Source organism: Poecilia formosa, unplaced genomic scaffold (assembly GCF_000485575.1).
Source record: "Poecilia formosa unplaced genomic scaffold, Poecilia_formosa-5.1.2 Scaffold132, whole genome shotgun sequence".
Lineage (NCBI taxonomy): Eukaryota > Metazoa > Chordata > Actinopteri > Cyprinodontiformes > Poeciliidae > Poecilia > Poecilia formosa.
In genome coordinates, this window is record NW_006800071.1 from 1,497,663 (window position 1) to 1,520,627 (window position 22,965).

General features: G+C 37.1%; 1 protein-coding gene and 1 long non-coding RNA gene across 2 annotated transcripts in view; one reads left to right on the forward strand and one right to left on the reverse strand.

Annotated features, from left to right (window-relative positions):
* The window catches only part of nr3c2 (nuclear receptor subfamily 3, group C, member 2), a 108,778-nt gene that overhangs the window by 46,376 nt on the left and 39,437 nt on the right, over positions 1-22,965 (reverse strand). The window contains exon 3 of the mRNA XM_007562003.2: positions 6,820-6,947. Coding sequence (XP_007562065.1) covers positions 6,820-6,947 — 128 coding nt within the window. The remainder of the gene's footprint in view (positions 1-6,819; positions 6,948-22,965) is intronic.
* LOC107837303 (uncharacterized) overlaps positions 21,275-22,965 on the forward strand; it is a 12,908-nt gene continuing 11,217 nt past the window's right edge. The window contains exon 1 of the long non-coding RNA XR_001663318.1: positions 21,275-21,287. This is a non-coding gene — a long non-coding RNA (uncharacterized LOC107837303). The remainder of the gene's footprint in view (positions 21,288-22,965) is intronic.

Genomic DNA, 22,965 nt, shown 5'->3' on the forward strand with positions numbered 1-22,965 from the left:
ACAATAATCTGAGCTGTGGTTTCACATTGTCCAGATAAAATACAACAGATTTACCAAAAAATGTTGAGCCTCAACCTGAAACATGCAAACGCAGCAACAGCCACACACGACTGATCAAAGAGATACGTGGAACTGAATGACAACAACGCTAATGTAAGTCTAAAACGGATTTGGCATTGGGCACAAATATGACTGTAGCTATGAGCTGGCTCTACTGACATGAGATGGCTTAAGATATATTTTAGGCATGTGTCACCGTGTGTGTGGAAGAGGATTCAAGGAAAGAAGACATGTTGGAGATGGAAATGTCCTGAAAATTGCTGCCATGTCGATATACTGCTACTTTATTTAATTGGACATAAACAACCACAAAATAAGGACAGTGTTTTCATGCCTAGGAATATCATAGTAGCAGCATAACATAAACAATCTTTACTCCAATTTGTTTAATAGTTTTTTTCCTCATCTACAATATATAAAGGCTAAGGTTTTTCCATTTTGCTTCACCTGCACTACATGAAATGCATCCAGTCATCATTTCAGCTTCAGTGTGACAGATGAGAATGTGAACTACAGAAACATTCAACGGCTCTCATATACCCCTTAGAAAAAGATTTAATTTACCAAATATGTACCTTTAATTTGAAGAAAGGAATTACAAGTATCTGTTTTATTCTCCTGTCTTCCATCTTCTTCTAATGATTATATAATACATCCTAATGTGTATCTTTGGAGCGCAACATAACATGTTATTTTTTTTGCATTCGAACTGCGTCTTTAAAGTAGATTAAAAAAAATTGCAGCTTGAGTTTCAATAAAAATATCCGGTTGGTGCAGCTGATTTGGTTCCGGAGTAAAGGTGTAGCCCGCTCTGATGTCAAAGAACAAAGGGATCACCGGGGAACAGGAAGAGATGCAGGTCAGATTATATCCACCAGAGAGACTTGTGGGTCGGTCCAGGTCAGAGGAACTGACGGCGCGGAGGAAGCAGCGTTTTGTTGCATCACTGCTTCTGGATCAAACATGGCAGATGTAAAGTATTTGTGATTGCCAGCTTCAATTCTTTTCAGTTTAACTCTTTCTTTTTGATGAAAAAATACATGTTTCACTGGCAGATTATGTCATATATAACAAGACATTTTCCCATGTTATAAGGGAATTAATCTGCCAATGGAACTAATACTTTTTCGACAATATTAAGCTGTAATATATTTAAATCCAGATCCTATATCTTACTGAAAAATTACTTGTAAGTTAATTTTGTTTTATTTCAAGTGTACCGAGGTATTTGCACTTGAAACTAGACCAAAAACACTAAAGATTTTGTTTTTGCAGTGCACATAAATAAACTGAATTGAGTTGAAGCTAAAATGGAAGTAATTTTACTTTGTCCCAATCATTTCTTTTTCTGAAAAATTATAAGTGTCTGATTTAGTAATGTCACAGAATATATTGTTAATTTAACCTTTAATCATGGAAAATTTTAAGTTTTTTAGGAATATTCAAGTTTTTTTATTGAAACTATGTGAAATTAGTGCAGAAATTCTGTCTTTTTGTGTGTGAATATTTACTCCTTTCTTTCTTTTAACCATCGGCCCTCATTCAACTTTCCTCCAGAAAACCCGGAGAACCACTAAGCAAGACAAATTTCAAAGATCATTAAAAAAGTAATGCAGCTTGAAAGAACAGTACATAAAATTTAAAGAGCATGTCATTACTGTAGGCCAACTTTAAGACACACATTTGTCTTAAACCCCTCCTGAACCCTTCAGCATTCTTCAAACTTAACAGCTTTGAGATTTACAAACTGACAGAGAGAGTGTTGGCATGTTGTGCACGCTTTCTATTCAAACAATATCTGGTGTGAGACAAGTTAAGAGCAGGGATCCAGATAACTCTGTTAGAGTAAATGGCTCTTTTCCAACTGCTGTCACGTGAGCGTCCTGCACACACAACCGGAAGAGCTTAGGCAGCGGTGGGAGGCTTCCTACGGTCCAATCCACCGCAGAAAATCACCTTATTGGACGGCTGAGCTGCCGTTCAAGCAGAAACTGTCCTCAGACGACCTTTTATGCAGAGCCAGTTCAAAGCAGGATTGACACGAGTGCCATGGAAACCGCAGCTCAGACAGACTGTAGAACCAAGCGAGGCCATGACAAAGTTCAATATATCTAATGTGAACGTCGGCTTGAGCAGAAGGAGCTAAAAGCAGGGTCTGGTGTTATTATGAAGAGCAGACATGCCAAGCCACTGATGACATGTGAATAATAAGCTGGCACTGAACTTTCCAAATGTGCTCCACATGGAGCCGATTATTGAGTGCAGCTGTTTTACATCAACAAACTTGTCTTTTGTTAAGTGGAGGAGACAGCGCAGAAGCACAAATGAATGAATAATGGAAAATATAGCAAAAAAAATAAAGATCCATATTATACTAGCTGGTCTTTCTAACCACGTTTAAAAATCAATTATACATTCAGGGTGATTATTGGTTTAATGTGATGTGGACACTTGAGCATGCAGACTGTAAAAGACATGGATTTGACCACAAACACTTTGGTAGCATGTCTTGATGCGATAACATTATGCTATGATCTATTATCAGTAGCTCTAGATTATTATTATTATTATTATGCACCCAGCTCTGACAAACTAATTAACTAACTAACTAAAAATAGCATACCCAATTCAGAAACAACCATGGCAAAAAGAAAGTGCACCCCTTAAAGGGGACCTACTATGCTGCCTTGAACAGGTTAGCACAAAGGATACAACACATGTTCATCACATTTTTTACACAAAATTGTTCTCAAACATGTTATTCCGCTCAGTTCTGCCTATTTTGAGCTCCTTCCAGACTGAGCTGCTTTCTTCTGTCATTTTAAATCCAAATAAGCTGCAGCTGGCTATACCGCCCAACTCAATGTTTACACTCAGACGTGAAAATGGCTGCAAACAAATGCGCAATTATACAATCACACATCTTTGAAAAGCAAAAGTAGAGCCTCCTGCACAACTACTGTCTAGAATGAAGAACTATGTACCAACATGAACTGAAAAGCCATTCAGAGGAAGAAGCCATTACCAAAAAAACAAAACAAAAACAAAAGATACGATGACAGTTTTCAAATTCACACAGGGGCAAAATCCTCCATTTGTGGTGACCTGCTTTGTGGTTTGATGATGGACAAAAGGGAAGATGCATGCAACCCTCAGTAAACCATCCCAACTGTCTGTGACATACAGGGGTGGCAGCATCAGGATCTGTGGACCTGAGTTCCTTCAGATCTCAGTCCTATAATAAATGAGCTAAAAACAAACAACAGAATAGAAAGCTTGACGCATTTATGCCAACTGTCAGGGGAATGGAACAAAACTCCAGAAAATTATTTTACTAGAAGAATAATCAGAGAGTTCGACCCAATTTATAAGGCCATTCTATGAAAAAATAAGGCAATAATGGTAAGCTATTAAATTTGAAAATAAGTAAAAATATAAAGCTTTAAAAAATCATTTTTTTATTATTCTGGAATTTAACAAACGGAAATAATTTTGGATAATGGTAACTGACCTAAAGCAGGATACATTTAATCCGATTTAATGTGAGGTTTAGCTGCATTTGTTGAGCAAACTTAAAAAGAGTGAATATTTATCCCTTTGAGTGGGACTATATTTGGACGCTGAAAAGCCCAGGTGGCCAATAGATGCTCTAAACAGATGGTCTCAATTTAAATACAGCAGGAGAGTTCAGGTTCAGCTCTGTAATACGAAAGCTACATAAAGCTAAGCTGCCTGCCACATATAAAAGTGAAACAAGTTTTCCCAAAATCAGAGCATTTTATTTGATTTGTTGTCTGCAGAATGGTAACCAGCTCGGTGGTGAAGGACTGTGAGCCATTCAGTCATCTAATGAACTACAGCCGGCTGAAAAGTTGTGTCTCCTGGGGGCCACTGTGCCAAGAGAAATTAGGCATGGGTCTGGATTGCACCCCATCTGCAGATGCCTACTCTCTCTCCGTCCATATGTTGCACGCCAAGTCCGTGTTTTGGTCGCTTTTTAGAGGAAAAAGGAGGAGAAACAGGAAGACAGTTGGGAAAGAGGAGGAGCAGAACGTCTCCTCACGTCCTAACTTACACCTCTCACTGCTGACACATCACTTTCCATCCCTCTCCTTGTTACTTAGTCTCCTGGCTCCTCCTCCCTTTATCTCTCCATCTGTGTCTGACTTTTTCTTTGTCCTTCCTCCCCCCCCACCCCCTCGCTGTATCCGTTTCACCGTCCTCTATCTCCCTTCACTTTGCAAAATCCTTCTCGCACTATTTTCATCCTTTGCTTTGCTTCGCCTTTCCTCTCGTTTTTTTCCACCTCAGCAGCAGCTGTGGAGAGGTCAAATGAGGTAACAGCTCACAAGTTGACATCACCACGCTGCACGCTTTGCTTTCGGAGTTTGCACGGCTGCAGTTATTTGGCTGAAACAAATGTGGTTTTAATACTATAATTACACAGATGCGAGCTCTGTTCAGGGCCTCACCTGACTAGCGCGCTGTATCGTTCACATCTTCCATGAGCTATCTGCCTGGCAGCCTAGAAGCTGCAGCTACGGCATGTCTCATTTAATAACCACAGACACATAATCTGGTTTCAAGTCTCGGCAATGAAAATGTGTAAATATCATTAAATTAGGGCATGATTTCATTGAGAATTATTGCAATTCCTCCAGTGGTCAGGAGATCACCCAAAGCGCTGGCAGGAAACACATTTCTCCCCTTCTCACAAGCGCTGGGGTTTTCAATGTGTTTTGCATTCAAACACTCATCTAAATGAGTTAGGCCAAGGCCTCAGGCAGCAGGCGCAACATGAAAAGCACATTATGACTGTGGCTGATATTTTTCCCAAGCTAAATATAACTTAAGAGCTGTTCCCTACTGATTGTTTCCCCGTTTTTCATTATGCTGGTGTAAAACAGGTCACACTCCCAAAATTAAAAGCTTATATTTGGTTATTTTAGGAATAATTTGGGAGAATAAAACAGCATGCTTTCTCCAGAACCTCTCTTAAAAAATCTGAATAACCTCTTAAATATTCACCTCATTAGTTTGAAGGGAAAGGACTGGCCCAAGGCTGTATAAGGCACTAAGCAGAGTTTTATTTGCAGGCCTGCAGATTAGGAAGTCGGGGAGTGGGGCCAAGTTTAGCAGCTGCTCACAAACATTGGACAAAAGACTTAAATGGTGATATAATAACAAATAACAAATGTAAACCCAGATCAGACAAAGGCTGCAGAGACAAATAAGTTAACATCAAAATAGTGATATAAGCAAACGGAGTATTAAGGCCACAGATAGAAAGCTGAGTGACATGAAAACATTTTTGTTCCTGTTGCCATAAGCTACCAAAATTCAATTTAGCGTAGTTTTAATATAATTTTATTTCTAGCTTATTTTAAATTTTCACTCTTGTTCTAATGAGGAAGCTGTTTTAGAGTTTTTTTATTTGTTTGTTTTTTTAAGGTTTTTAATCTTTTGAAGTATTGACCACCAGATAATTCTTATATTATATTTATATCTATATTTATTGTTGATGTAAAGTTTCCTGTTTGACGAGAAGACTGACTCTTGTCATTGCAACCAAATTTGCCTAATGGTATAAAAAAGTTAGTTGATTGATCGACTGATCAATTGATTAACGTGAAGAAAATGACAAATAAAATAACGAGAATAAAGTCAAAATGATATGACAAAAATATTGTAGTATTAAGACAATAGTCATAATATTACAACTTTAGTCTCGTAATAGTTGAGTAATTTATGACTTTATTCTCACGACAGTTTATTCTCATAATTTTCTGATTTCAGTGTTTTATAAATCATAATGTTGACTTTCCTTTAATTTTATGACTTTTATTTTATGAATTGGTTCTTCTCATTTTTGTACTTCGTTCTTGTAATTTGATTTCATTTTAATTTGATTCTTTTATAAGTATGGCTCAAATACTCTCTCACAGCTTTTACATCAGGCCAAAACATAACTAAACACAAGAGATTTTCCTAAATGTTTTCTGTGGTGATGAATGATCGGAAACTCCTGGAATGAAGGAGATGAATGTACAAACAAAACTGGCTTAATAATTTCTAATACATTATCATTCAATTTCCCATATTCCTTAGAGTTTCTACCAACAAGATCCTCTTAGTTATTTTATATATTTAGAAAGCTTTTTGTCTTATTTTTTAATTGTGGCAGCTTATTGGAGCAGCTTAGGTTCATTCTGATTTGTTCTTTTCTAGACTTTTGATCATAATTTGTTTGATTGAAAAATGTTTTTAGAGCAAGTTTGGACAAATATTTACTCTGATTTTGGATGCTGTACTGCTGAAAGGATTTTTATTCTTTCAGACATTTGTTATGGTGCAACAAATGATGTTATATAATTTTATTAGCATCCCCAAAGCTCAGGTAATACCTGACCTATGACCCCAAATCCCAAAGGAGTTGAAACAGAAGCTTGATGGATGCAGAGCAAAACCAAAGAGCAGAGAGAAAGAAGTTCAAATCATCTTTAGCTCTCTAACCCAAACAAGAGATTTGAAGAGAAGTGGTAAAAGCAAATGAGGTGTATTAGCAGCACTAGTACTTCTGAGGTGATCTGAATTAAAATATTCAAAATTACAACATCAATTTATCACAGTAGTATTGGTATTACTTTCTGATTACATTTTTTTATTTATTTTTGTTTTTAATTCTCTCAATGAACCAACACCGAACAAAAAAAGACTCAATCCAGTGATGATATGTGTAAAGATGGAAACCAGGTTTACCTTCCACGGCTCTTTTGAAGAACACTTTGCAGCTTCCACACGTCACCACACCGTAGTGACACCCGGACGCTTCGTCTCCACAGACCAGGCACACTTTGGCCGTTGAGGAAGGTTGTCTGAGTGCTGAGCTGAAAGGACACACAGAAAAATGTTTTTAGAGCATACATTAACGAAGGACTTTATTAAAGATGTCAACCAATTCCTGACTGACTGTTGCCTTAATTTTTACAATTCAATCGACAGCAGCAGCACGAAGTGGCAGGCCGTAAAGATGTCTCTTGACAGAGAGAGGAGGAGAGAGAGAAGGGACTTTGAGATCCTCTGATTTATAGCTCCACTGGGCTTACAGAGATGACGCTGACAGAATTATAGGGGAGATTATTTAAATTCAATAGGCAGCGAGACACAGAACAGGATGTCAAACCTAAACCGAACCACTTGTCACCTTTTTCAGAGTGAAATCTGTGAATTACTGGAAAAAAATGTTGTAAAATGGACAAAAAATAAAGACGAAATATTATTAAAGATCAAAGATTGCACAGCATTCTCTGTGATATGGCAGGACTGCTCTACTTTCTCATTCACAAACAATAGAGAGGTGACTGAACTGATGGATGTGTTGAATTATTTCCTGATCCATAGCTGCGTTTACTTTAAAAACATTTATCCCTTGTCCTGACTGCATTTTTAACATCTGGGGAGGATTTCCTCCAAATAAGACAAATGTCTAGATGGTGATGGAGTGTCAAATATCAAAGTTGCTGATTCTTGAAGCCTTTTTAATATTTTCATAAATTATTAATTTGATTCTTATGTTACTATGTTACACAGTCTGTTAGAACAAGGGCTGAAAAAATTACCTGATTAATTGCGATCAACCGATTATGGAAATAATTGTCAACTAATTCAGTAATTGATTAACTAACTGGAGTATATATACTCACAGACAGGCAAATTGTATTCAGAGCTGTGATGATTTCAAAACTGAACATAAAATATATACACATTTTACGATTAAGATGCAATTTAAAGAAATCTCTGCATGCAAATTTGTTCTACCGAGAATTCTTCAAGTGGCAAAGTTTTAGCCTTACCCGGTTCAAATTCTATAAAAAATAAATAAATAAGTCTCCTACAAAGCATCATTTGCTATGTCATTTTTTTTTTTTTTTTTTTCAAGTTTTTTTTTTTTTTAATTATAAGTTGAAAAAGTTCTATCTAAGGAAATCCAGCAGATTGCATCGAGTCATTGACTTGCACTATTCGCTCCTGGACGTAGCAACAATACACAAGCGCTTGGTTAGTGTTGTTGAGTCTCTAGTAATCCTTAATACTGAGCATGCATGTGGCGACAGTGGAGAGGAAAACCTCCCCTTTAACAGGAAGGATCCATCAGAACCAGAACATGGCTCAATAGGAGCAGCCATCACAATCAACTGGGGTTTGAAAAAACAGAGCAAATGCACAAAGAGAAACAAATGAACTGATGCAGGATTATTCCTGTTGGTGGAAAGTAAAAAGTTAAAAGAAGAGGGAAAATAATTAGTTAATGGTTGAGAGTGGCTGTGCTCTGACTAACCATTAGCTTTAGCCTTCAAGAGGAACCTGAATTTGTGGAAAATGAAGACAACTAAACCTGACAGCATTATGAGATGCTCTAATTGCTGTAACACCTGTATGTGATTCAGCTTTAAAGGTGCTTTTACAGATAACATCTCCAACCACTGACACTAATGCACCCCTATATATTATTCTTTCTCACGTGTTCATCACCCATTAGCTGGAGAGGACGTCAAACCATAATTTTCAAAAACAAATTCACATTTTTAATCATCTAACCATGGGACAGTGTTTTTCACTTGGCCTCAGTCCAACCGTAAAAAGCTCATAACCAGGGAAGGATTTTCTGGATCTTTTTCAGATATTAAAGTTTCAAGGTAACTTTGTGGCTGCAGTAATTATCTGTGATCACAGGATGTAGTCTTCAAAAGTGTTCCTGAAAGCAAGCAGTGATTTATAAAAACGATGACTGTTTTCTGAAGGTAGAAAAATATCTACTGGTGATTTAGAGCTTCATCCTCCTCATACAGAAATGTCTCTGGAAACTCAAAATATTTTATTGACATAATGTGCCAGAGAAGATAAAGTAAACATTTTTTGACATTTTGTTGCTTGATACATCCATGCATATTTCAGAAAACTCTCTCCATGGTCACCTACTGATTCAAGACAAGGTTGCAGACGAAGCAGTGCTTAGAGTGTAGATCAGTGTCCAGTGAATGTTTGGTTCTATGGCAATAGCTCATTTTGTCAGTCACTTTCATATGAGATCTTCCTTCTTTAGATCATGAATACTATGATGTGTATCTGCAAATTTCACCAGCACAAATTAAAATTTTAAGACCCTTTTAAGATTGTTATATATGAAATATAAGAGCTGTAACCCAACAGAAATATACAAAAGAAAATAACATATTTTATAAAGTTGTGACAAGCTTTTCGCATTGTACGGTTTGGGAACAGAAATAAGGCGATGACAAAGAAATATTTTCCAGCCAACTGCACTTACCAAAGATAGACATAAAAAACTAGCAAGCTAGCTTGAAAAGGCTCATTAACAGTTAGCGGTAGCCTCAACCACCTCGTAATGAAGAAGTCTGACTGTGATTCAAACTTTTCTCTAACAGTGAAGTCCTGCAAGAAAAAAATACATGAAATATAGGTTGAATAGTCAGACTATATAAAAATTCCAGACCTCTGAGTTACATATTTGAAGCCAACTTACGTATTTTCTATTGAATTTATGATATTTTAAGACTTTTTAAGGATGCACAGACACCCTGTGTGACTTATGATTATAGGTCAGGGTCAAAATGCAAACGGACTGGAAAATTAAGAACTTCCTTTTCTGTCTTTACTCTTTTTTTGAGCAGATAGACCAAGACAGACAGAGCATGCAAAGCCCTGATTCATCTCTTTATCACCTCCTCCATCCCACAATCAGCCATAAACAAGACAAGGTCCTTCAACTCCTCTCTTGAGACAGAGTTTAACTCTTGAACAGGAGAGAGAAATTCACCTTTTGCCATTTGAGAACTTTGTAATCAGTAAATGAATCGTATTCCAGCTGCTTTGCATTCAACACGAAACACTCCAGAGCAAGCAAAAGGTAATGGTTTCATGACAGCCATGTGACCACATCAGCTCCAAAAATCAAATATGAAATCCTGTTGATCCCAAACCAGACACCGTTCTTTCCACGACAAAATCCTCTTCATGAAAATCATGAACAGGATTGCAAACAAAGTCTTTACCTGGAGGAATCCAACAAAAACTTGTTTTCACACCCGACAGTCCAGTAGACTCCCTTCAATTGGGGATCAAAATTGCAACATCTGTTAAAATTTCAATGGCGCGGTTCGTTTTCACATTGCCTCGTGTCAAACTGGTGCTGCAACAAAGAAGTACTGAAGAAAACAACACAAAAACCTCACTGAGTGCAAATTTATCTTTTGTCATAGGCAAAAGACCACAAATCATTTCTCCTGGTAGCGTTTGACATGCATGTTTGTTTTGGTTGAATTTACCCAGAATTCCCTGAACTATTGTCCGCTTTCTACTTTTGGATCATTTTCCAGTCCACTTGGCGTTCATATGTGCATTTGAACCATGCCAGTGTTCACTTCAACCAAACCAACATCTAGGTTTGTAGGCAGACCGGAGTTTGCTGTTTTGGTCATGTATTTGCTCTGCGGGAGGAGAACCCAGGCATGCACAGGGAGAACACGCAAACTCCATGCAGAAAGACCCCAGACTTTGAACCCAGGAACTTCGCAACAGTGCTACCAACTTCACAACTATGCAGTCATGGAAAACTACATATTTGTGTAAAAGTTACACACTGCAGCTTTAAGAGCTCTGTGTATTCATAGTTTGTTGTAACCATAAAGTTATAGATTAATCTTAGGTAAAGCATTTCCCATCAAGCTGACACACAAAACACACAAACATGTGGATGGGTACAAGGAGAGAACACTTTGTATCAAAACATCAAAAGTGGCCTCAGCTTCTCCCTCTTTTCTGTGCTAATTACCTCTCTTCCATCCCAATCAATAACATGCAAGGTGATTGACTGGTTAAAATTCTCCGTACAGCCTCCATCAAACCAGCTGCCCGGCTCTCTCTCCCCATCCTCTCTCTGTCTCTGCTCCCTGCACGCACATTTCCTCCAGGGGACGAGCTGGAAAGGTGTACCGCAGCAGCACACTCAGATACAATCACGACCACTGATCTAATTCCCTCTTGTCCGTCTACACACACATTCAATTTGTTAGGACGCTTAGAGGAGTCTCTGGTGAGTGTTTGTCTGGCTTGATCTTTCTGGCACGGGGCCTCGTGGTTTCACCTGAGGTGAGTGTTTGTGTGTGCAAATTCAGTCCATGTCAAGATGTGTTTTTCAGCATGTTAATGCACTGGATCCTTCTCTGTACGTTGGCCTTCTCACATCAACACAAAGTGGTGTTAGGAAGGAGACAACACAAGCCAAGAGAAGCAGTCCTGGAAAGATTTCCAGCCAACAACAACAAGAGCAGCAAAAAACGAGGCCTGTTTCAAAGTCTGCCTACCATATTAAGTGTCTGCTCAACTCCTTTAATAGTGTCGCACATTAAAACCTCATTGCATGCCGCATGCCTGTTTCCTGGTCAACCAGCAAGGTGACTTCCCCTCCCTCAGAGAAGTATATAGGTCATTCACTTTCTGCTTATGAAACCGGAGCAGACAGGCCAGGCTGCAGTGACTGTGCACCAGGAACAGCTGCCGAAAAGCAACCAAACTAAAGTGAGCAAACAGTCACAAAGTAGTTATTTTCTTTTTGCTAAATGAAAAACCTCAAACTACAGAAAGAGGTGGAACAAGATCTCAAAATATTAAAAAGTCTCATCAAAGGTGGTAAAGCACTGTATAAACTGGTGCCACTTTGTCTTGGGAACCCCAACGCTGGCTAACGGTTCGTCACTAACAAAGCTAAAATTAGCATCAGAGCCTCCTGTCGACATTAAAACTGAAGATCTTTACTGATTTTTTTTTTTTTTAATATTCTCTAAAATACATTTTTGGATTATAAAATCTTTTCTTTACTTGTGAACCTCCAAGACATAAAATTATTGCTAAAATTTCATCTTTTACAATTTCACCCTATCAACTGGATATATCATACCTTTGTTTTTATTTGTTTTGTTAATTTAAAAAAAGTCTTGTACATTAGCAGTGTTGTGCTAGACTTTTGAACTCTGTACAAATTAATATGAGGCCACTAATGGTTCACTGAACAAAAAAAAACAATTAAGAAAAAGATCGAAGACCATAAATGAACTACATCATATTACATCACACTAACAAGCCCTTTACATCCGGTGGTAATCGACTCAAAGATGTTAGCTACACATTTCTGCTTTCAGAAAATTAATAAAAAAGCCCCAAGAATTTAAAGTTCTTAATCTAGAGGAATCATTGGGTTCAGTTTGAAAGTCAGGATACCTATACTTTTTATACCTTTAAAAAAAGTTTTAAGCATACAACATCAAATTAAAAAGGTATTCAAAGGGGAAAACATGGATAAAATTTTTTAAATAGTTTTAATGTCTCCTAAATGAGTCCCCATTACAAATTCTTGTTAAAAAGTGACTTATTTGAAGAAAGCCACCAAATCAAAATAAAGCTTCAAAAATATACAAAGGGCATGATTATTAGGTCTCTGCATCACAGAACCTCTCTGAGGAAGAAAACTAAACAAAACCATGTTATATTTAAGTTTCATTTCGTCTGAGAATAATTTAGGTAAAATTCGCTTAGAAATAACTGATGTTTTAAAATTATGCTGTAAAAGTCCCATTGAGAAGTATAAGACATAAGTTTGAACATCAAAACTGTTCAAACTGATTTTACCTTGAACTGTTTGTTTTGCTCAGATGAGATTTTAAAAAATATTTTATTCCATTGACGTAGAACAACATTATACCAGCATCACCTTCTCACACATTTGAAAATATACCAGTGAGAATTGATCACTCATTAATTTAGACCCTTACACATCGTGTATACCACCACAGCTACAGAATCAGCACAACTGTTACTAAAATACTGCAGAAGTGACCCAATAAGAACATTATTTAACATCAATCCTGACAAGGTTTTCTGCAGAGGTAAAGATGAAGAAAGCCAGCATCACACTAACTGGATACACTGAGTGCTTCAAACTGAAAGTGAAACTCACAGCTTGACCTACTTTTTCATTACTTATGTAAACTATGTAAGCTATGACCAATTGGCACTTTCAATGGAGCATTGAAATTGTATTCAAAGACAGGCCAAACACAAAACAAAATGTAAAGGAGGTAGCATCATGGCAAAAGTACATATCCAGTCCTGGCGCAGTAAAAGACCAATTTGATCCATGTGATAATTAGAACAAAAGTGCATTAAAATACAAATACTTCAAATGTTGCATGACTTGACATTCCACAACATGCTCTTCCTTTAGATTTCCATAATAAGTTTTAAATATGGCAGCATCTCATGCATGCATGAGACATGAAAGAGCATGTAAAGGCGTTTAATCTACATCAGACAAAGCCTGGAATTACAAAGGGACTTGGATTAAAATGACCGTTTAAAGTTTATGGTGTGATTCGATCTCAATCCGACACATCTACTAGATGTACTCCAGGTTTGCATTGCTAATAAATAATGCATTGCTGCATTGTTTAACAAAGAAATTGCTGCATTGTTTATTAGCAATGTAAGCAAGCTAATAAACAATGGTGTTTTTTGTAAGGAATACTGGCTTGAAACGCAGCATCTACTTCCTGTATTTACATCTGGTTCTCCTGCTGCAGACACATCTGTTTGAGAAGAACCCAAACCTCCGAAAAATGTTGCAGGTTAACAAACTAATAAATTCATTTGTACCAAAGTAAACAAACTACAGATGTGAACACACCCAAAGGAGCTTTTGACTAAACTTTTTGACAGCAGGCGTCCCAATAACTGTGACACCAGTGATATTGTGAAAAACAATAATGACTTAAAATTGGATTTTTGTTCTCTTACTGAATAAATGTTCTCAAATTAAAAGTTGATCTTCTCCAAAGTCACTGCTGCTTCCATAAACGGTTCATTTACAGTTTTAATTTAATTTACAGTTACAGTTTTGTACACATATTTAGGAGTGGTGCCAAATGTAGGATATATTTTTGCTGCAGCAAGTATTTGTTGAAACAATTCCATACTAAACCTTTAGCAAAATTTTGTTAATCAATCAATCAAGTTTATTACATGTACATTTCAGAATCATAAAAACACAAGAATAAGAAGTCATAAAAGAGAAACCAGTGACATTATTAGAGATTATTAGAGAACACTACACTATCTGTATACAAAGTTACAGAGGACTGGTGACTACCTCCAATTCATTTCAATTCGAAAATGCTTCATTAATCCCAACATAAGTGCTGTTGTAACTCATTCAATTTTTTAAAAGGGTTGTTGTAGATGACAATGGGCACGAAGAATCTCCTGTAGAGGTTAGTACTACAGCGGATCCATAGAAGCCTCTGACTGAAAACATTTATGACTGATGGAGAGAATGGTCAGAATGGCTGTTCTTCATTTTTGAGGAATCCTTTATGACACAATCTCCCCCAGATGAAAAATTAGTCCATGCGTTTGTTACTTTAGGGCCAGACGACTGTAATTGTTTGCTGTCAGGAAGGCCACAAAATGCAGCTAAAACCCTTTAGCTGATTGAAAATGCTGCAGGAATCATTCTGAAGTTCCTATTTTTCATATTTTAGCTTCCCTTCATTGGTTCCCTGTTAAATCCAGAGGAGAATTTGAAATTTTTCATCTCATACATAAATCCTTTAATAATCAGCTCCACCATACATCAGAGAGCTGATTGTTCCTAAAAGAAACTTCGATCTCAGACTGCAGGTTTACTGGCGGTTCCTAGAATTTCCAGAAGTGGAATCCTTTAGTTATAAAGATGCTCTTCTGTGGAACCAGCTCCCCGTTTCAGTCCAGGAGGAAAACGTCCTGTTTACTTTTAAGACGAGGTTTAGGCTATCCAGGGCTATTTCTGTAGTTATGCTGCTACAGATTTAGGCTACAGGAGAACAAACTGACCACTTCTCATTTTCTTTTTCTACTACTTTAAAATTTGTTTTCATTTCTGTTATTTCAGCTATTAACTTTTTGTTCTCTCTCAGTTTTGCCTCTCCATTGTCTCTGGTCTGGCGTAGCTGTGATACCTTCCTAGAGGAGAGCATTGGCTAACATAATGCTGCCATCAACTAATTGTTCTCTCTCTCCTGCTTTAACTTTTTACTTTAATGAACATTGAAAATAATCCTACATCAGTTAATCTGTTTCTTTGTTGTGTATCTGCTCTGTTTTCTCAGACCTCCAGTTGGTCATGGCAGATGGCTGCTTGTACTGAGCCAGGTTTTGGTTCTGCTGGAAGTTTCTTCTTGTTAAAGTTTTTCCTACCTCCTGTTGCCACATGCATGCTCTGTATAAGGGATTGCTGTAAAGTCAAGCACTTTCATTCTTCGCTAGATAAATTGCTGTCTGATGATTAATATTTTTTGATGGTCAGTTTTGTTTGCAGAAACTTCTCCAATTTATTCATGATTTCAGCTGTAAGTGTTAATTTTATTTCTGATTTATTTATTGCTTTTGATTGTCATGTTTTTATTTTGGATATTTCAAGTCTCTTCCAGTTCCACTGTTAAATGTTCTGTACAAACTTAAAGTTTATTGGCTGTTGAGTAGGAGATGTTGCAATATTATGCCCTTTTTCACTACGCTACTTAAAAATTATCTCAAATTGACAATGTAATCATTTATCACAATAATTACTGGGACAGTTTATCATCCAGCAATATTTGTTATCAACAGGCTTTCCTTGGAATGAAACATTTTAAACTAATTTTATTATTCTACTTTTTTTATCACTTGTGAATTGGCGCTATATACATAAGTTGAATTTAATTGGGGAAAATATACAAACTCCATAAGCAAAGAGCCCAGGCCGGGATTCAAACCTTCAGATTTTCTTGCTGCTCCACAGTGCAACCCACAAAATATCCACCAGGTAATATTCTGCACTCAGTTGTGGCCAGTTCAATGCACAAAGTGTTTGACGTCTTTTTTTCTGGACTGCTCTCCTCTATTTCTGGGTACGGTCTAAGACTTATTCACTGAGACTAACTACACAGATCAAAGAGGCCTCCGTCTTTGCTCCTGCTGCTTTTTTCTCTCTCTCTCTCTCTTCACACAGAAAACCCCAGGGCAGCAGTTTCATTGTTTTCAGTGTCCTTTCATCTTTAGAGATAACACACAAAAGCTAACAACTGATTTAGTTACTGTTTATTTCCCAAGAGGGTGCAGATGAGTACACAAACGGCTGTTTATATTCACCCAAATTTACAAGCAGCTGTTTTAATCTCCCCTCTCTTTTACACCAGCTTTTACTGCTTATCCGCTTAGGGGAAATATGATTGAATTATCAAAAGTTAAAAGGAAATTTGTGAGGACGAAAAACTTTGGACAGATGTTTGGGCTTAAACTGCTCTCATGTCTTTGTAGAAGCAATTCAGATGTCACACTGGGGGCATTCTTTAAATGGCTCAAATGTCTGTGCTGTCTTGCAGCAGCGCAGGGAAAGCAAGAAGCAAAACAGAGCAAAAAGATCATCATTAAACAACCCTGGTTAAAAAAATGAAAGCTATTAAATGTATTAATATTTTATTGCATCAGCTGAAATATCCAACTTTGAATTGAGTCCATTGAATCGGAACAGGACAATTGTTTTACTTTTTGGAGGTAAGTGTGGTGTAACTTTTTGTATCCCTGCTGCTAATACCTCTGACCAACAAAGAAGCACTTAGTATTCTCTTTTAGCATTTTTCACTAAATAAAGAGAAAAACGCTTTTCTTTCTATTATCTTTTAATGAAGCCTTTCTGTGTTAATTCATCCATAAGGTTTAATGAGCCTGTTGAAACTCCCTATTTTTTAGTTTTCTAGCAGAGCACACCTGATTTTTTTATTAGAGAAACAGGCCCACAGCATCACAGATCCACTACCGGGCACTTCTGCTACAAAACAAAAGCACAGATATTTACATTTGTGATGGTAAGACAGCAAAAACAAACAAACAAAAAAGATGCTTTCCTTTGCCTGATTTACAAAAATCTGATTTATACAACCTGCAGTGCAGTTCTCTAAGGAATTGATGTCATTTGGAGACTTTTCAGTTTTTGCTCTGACTGTAGATATGGAAAGCTTTAATTAAGCTGACAATCTGAGATGTCTCAGAGCAAAAGTGTCCAGTTTCACCGCCAGGCACAGAGTTTTGCTTCTCAAAAATCAAGACAAAATATGTCTGCATAATAAAAACAATTAAAGCAAAAGTGAACCTATTTTAGAAATGGTTTGCTTTTGCTTTAATTGCTTTGACCCTTTTTTCCTGATAAGCAGACCAAGCCAGAAAGGAAATGTTTTAATTGACCATGTGTTTATTATTTTTGTTTTCTGAAAACAAGCATTACAGGTTATTGCAGCTTTGTGTTGCAGATACGTTTATTAATATTAAATGTTTTCATATCGTCTATCATTAAAATGACCTTTTTGTCAATTTAAATGTAGAATCTGTTTTATATTTTTGTTCATATGTCCATGATTTAATTATCCCAAACAGGTAAAACAAAAATGCCTATAGTATTGTTGTCATGCAGACATTTTCAGATTGAAAACCATCAAAAGACAGCTGCCTTAGAGTTGAATGTGATGTTTTTTGTCTTTCCTATTTTGAATAATGGCTAAACAGGTCATATTTGTTGCCAAAGAATCCTGGATGACTAAATAAAGGTTCCTGGAAACTCTGATGAACTTAATAGAAGTTAAGAATGAAATAATGAAATGCTTCAACAACATTTAATTTTTAGGGCTCGTTAAGGAGTGCTAATAAGTGTGTTACTGGTAATATTGTTGTTACTTAATGAGTTCTTATTGTACACTGAATAAATGTACCCAAAATAAAGGGCAGACTTTCCTAATTTTTTCAGTGTGAACAAATGTAGCTGTAGCTAAAGATTAATTCGCTTTAAGGGTTGCTGATGAGCAGGGAGGTCGCTGAATTTATTAGGATAATATCATTCCGAGTGAATACACGTAGCGAATTGACTATAAAATTTGTCATAGTTAAAAAAGAAGCGTGTGACCCAAATAAGTACATTAGCATGGCGGCGTCAGTAAACAAGCAGCTGAACTGTACAGAGAGCTCTGTTGTCATGAAAAACAATGTCCTCATCATGCATGTAACACTGCCTGACACACACACATGCTTGCTTGCACATGTTCAGTGCTTTGTTTGCACTGCTGCAGAGCCAGCCGCCCACTGTAAAGATAAATGTGTGCGTGTGCGTGCGTGTGTGTGTGCGTGCGTGTGTGTGTGTTCGGGCAGACACACCGACTCCCTCACTGTAGAGGCTGTTATAGCTGGGATAGTTCAGATTAGGCGCCACAACCTCCCAGAACCAGCCCTTCATGAAAGAAAAGCATCCTTGACTCTGACAGGAAAACACACACAAACACACAACTTCTCCACGGTCTGCCCTGCAATTTTTATGTAATACACACTCCTGGCACACTGAGAAACCTTATGCTAGACCCGTTTCAAAGAATATTTACGTAACACACAACTTGGCATGTTGGAAAGGTAAAGGTAGATTAGTTTGAAAGAGGACAAAATGGCTTACATAACCATGAGCAGACAGTATAAACAGTAGGTTGACACCCACTCACCACCTCTCAAAGGGAGAGAGGTCTTATGGGTAGTGTAAGAGAGCCACAGGGGATTTATTTTTCCTAGCGAAGGTGACCCTGGCATTGGGCACTGTACCTGAGCATAGAGAAATATGAGATTTCCTCTTTGCATGGCTTGTTTTACACTTGTATTAGGGTTACAGTATAATCTGGGCTGATTAAAAAAACTATAACCTTAAGATGTTGCATGTCTAATAAATCAAGCATTTTCTGTGCAAGGTTTTTTTTTTTCATTTCCCCTCCCACGCTTTCGCTTGCAAACTTTGAGTGACCTTCCCTTATATTGGCCAATCAAGATTACCTTTCCCCTATAAATCTCCTGCTTTGACTGTAAACAAAGAAAGGAGACAAGCTAAATACACACACACACACTCCTTTAAGAAGTTCATGCAGGCTCAGTATATGCGCTGATAGAAACTAACTACAGTTTGATTCTGAGCTACACAGTACCCAGTTTGGTCCCAGCATGTCTGAACATAAACATCCACTGCCTGCCTGTCTCTGCTGCTCTGTGTTACCTCTTTCTATGGAGCAGCTGCAGCTGAATTAAATAATTAAGGCCAACAGGAGTACAACTCATCACTTTCTAACTAGCTGAGTCACATTTTGACATAAATTATGTACTGTCATACAAAATGAATAAAATTAATCACCTGCGATATTTTGGCCGTGCTTTAAAACTGGCGAGCATAAATCTGTGGGAGACGTGGCAGGATGTTATTACGGGGTGGGGAGGATCATCAGGGATGGGAGCAACCTTAATTTGTGCCTGCCAAGGGCAGAGGAACCGATCGCATCCAAACAGTGTAAATTTAGGCTCAAGACGCAACTGCGTGCCAAATGCTCCATTCATACTTTCCACGTAGGAACTTAACTGAGTCTGTGTTGGTGGAAATAATAACTATATACAATAAAATGAAAGTAAAGGACTTGTCCTGTTTTAATCGCCCACCATTATGTTGAGCATTATGGGTGCAACTGTTAGAATATTTGACAAATGGGCGATATGGCATGAATATAAAATCAACATTTTTTTTCACACAAGACGCAATTTTCATAAATTATTTTCTACTTTGTTTTCTTTTCTGAAAAAACAAATACAAGTGGTTTTTAATTCAACCTTGCATTGAAATTATCACACCCTCGCCTCAGAGTATCTGGGGGAGGATATAATCATTTTTGTTTAATTACAAGAATGTTGTCGTAATATTAGCAGAATAAAAACAGAATTTTACCAGAAGAATGTCCTAAAATTACAAGAAAAAAAAGGTTTTAATAAGAAAAAAGCTAATTTAAAATCAGATTTTTAGGGTTTCATTGTCAAAATTGTAATTTGGATAAAATTGAATAAAAACTGAATTATGATAATTCATTTATCTATTTAGTTATTCAGTAATATTTGTTTAAAAAATGTTCCAATGGCTAATTTAGTATCTACACCCAGTTTAAAAACTACAGTTCCAACTTAAAATCAAAATAACTGCCAAAAGGTTTTCCTTAAAACTGTCAGAATTAAAATTTGGACAAACTCCAGATTTTTGATGTTCCATTGAACTTTTTAATTGTTCAGCACTGAGTAAATATTGTTTTTTATACTAAATATAATTAAATAAAATAATTTGTTTCCAGCTTGCACCAGTTTCTCCATTTTTATAAGACATTTCTGAAATAAATCATAATAATTAATAAACTAGAATATGTCCACTACTGAGAATCAATCCTCAAAAGTATTTTTTGAAAAGAACCTTTAAGCAGGCATAATATATAATTTTCATTTAGTCTATTTCTGCCTTTTAAACATGTTTTTATTGGTCTGATGTAATATTCTAAACGAACATGTCATTTTTTTCAATAACTACGTAGAAAACCAGGAAAACATCAGTCTGCGTGGAACTAATATGTTTCACTTAATTAACTACATCTGAAATAAATGAATTTTTCAATAATATTCTAATTTATTGATTACGATTATAAGAGTTCTGTCAAAGGATTCTCCTCAATGAGTTGTGGATCTCTTCCAGAGTTAATTTGACTCTTTACAGATTTATTTAAATAAATTTTGAATCCTGAAAGACATAAGCCAAAATTGTTCAATAAATGAAAACTCAGAACAGGTTCAAACAGTCCACAATAAATCCATGCAGTGTCTTTTTGACTGACTGAAGTGAAACAAAACAACAGCTTCTACAAAAAAATTCCTCAAGAGCTCAACTTTCCTGGTTTAGAAGCAAGTTTTCAAGATCATTTGATCTACTAAACAAAGCCAGCTGTAATACAACGTGGAACAAAGCTGACACGCTGAGAAATACTTAGTCAGGCATCAAGTTGCTTTTCAGACATGGGAAATCGAGAAACAATGCAAACAAGAGGCGGGTGATAAACACAACATGTTTAACACATGAAAGAACATGAGATATCAGCTCAGTGGCCTAGATCACGTCCCCCATCTGAAGCTAAGCTATGTGATCACAGCAAAAGCAAGCACAGTAACCGGTTTTGATCTCACTAAATACACACAAGGAAAACTCCATTCGACACCTTTGTGGACCACTTCAAAGTGACACTTCTTAAACTGGTTTTGTTACACAAGCAAATCCTTGGGTTTTGGTAGCGTGGATGAACTTTAGGCCTGATCACCCCCGCTGTTGATGTTTCAGCTGTGTTTACAGCTGAATTTGTTCCCTCCCACCAGCTTCACACAATACCTGGCACCGCACAAAATTTGCCAAAAGGCAGATTTGGATGCCTTTGCATGTGCAGGAACTGACCTCTAAACCAGACTAAGAGGCCCTGGTGCAATTGAGAAAAACAAATCCCTTGATAGGGAGATTATCTTTAAGGGATCAGCCCTGACCTGAGCCACCTCCACACACACCTCACACTCCTTACCTCTGTTCTCCGCTTTCTAACAACAGCCCACCAACAACTGACTGCCGTTTATCCTGACCTCACATGTGCCTGGAAGAATCATCTGGTTGATAAGAAAGTACACAGAAAGCTAAAGGTTGACATTTAATGTACCAGACTTTAAGCTTAAAGGGGCAGTTTTATGTATTTTCCAGCCACACAGTGCCATTTTGTGGCACACTCAAGTGAATATGTTATCTTTAGTTGTTATAAAAATGCTCTATATAGAAAATACAACTTAAGAGAAATCTGACTTCATAGCTTAAAGCCTCTGTCTTTTTAAGAAGCTCCTGCTCTTCCTGAGTCCCTGCCTTCAGGAAGTCATCGCAACATGGCTCCTCTATTAACTCTTAAACAACAATTTAACCAGCGTTGCAGTAAGAAATATCTCATATAATGAACTCAGCAAATTCACAGTTCCACCAGGTGTTTGCTAATTGCTTCTGGCTAATCTGAAGGATTTGAGTGAGGGAGTCGCAGGGAGGGCTACTCTGTGAGGCAAACGCTTGGAAACTGCAGTTCAGAGGAGAAGCTGTGTTTCAAAGGCGTGGGTAGGTCCTCCCAGACGTTTTGCACAGCTGAATGGTTGCCATGGAGATTAGGGGATTTCTCAAACATGCATGAAAAAATCAAATCAACACTCCTGGTATGTTTTTGATGAGGAAATAACATTATAACACAATGTAAAGCTAAAAAAAGTCTATGTCTAGTCTGACATAATACTGGTCCTTTAGGTGATCTAGGTGATCTATTATGCTTCTTTGAATGAGTTAGGATAGGTCTATGGGTCATAGAAAAGAAATTCATCACATTTTTCATTTTTGGACAAAATCATTCTTAGATAATGAGATAATGAGATTTTAATTACATTTAGCTAAATTTATATATATAATTATTTATTTATTTTTGTCAGTTCTGCCAATGTTGAACTGTTTTAGGGCCGCTTGTCACTTTAAATCCAAATATGCAGTTATACACACAAACATCATTGAAAAGCAGATGTGGAGGCTCTTGCCCAATCAACAAGGATGCAGAAACTGGTTTCTAGATGGTAAGTCAACAACAAAACACTTGTCTTTTCCAGCAGCCATTGTATAGCACACACAGCAGTAAAACCAGCTGATCAAACATGCTGGAACTCTGCTTGGGTTGCTAGGTTACAGCCTGGGCTCACTGGGGTTGCAAAGTAACAGTGCAGTGTGACCCAATAATTGGCAGGTTTATTTTCTAGACACCACAAAACATTAACTCGCTGCAAATAACGGCTTTGTGTGCTTTTTTTTAAAGTGTTTGGCTTGATTTTAGAAACAGTGAGATCCAAATGGAAGAATAAAAACATGCAAAAACTGAA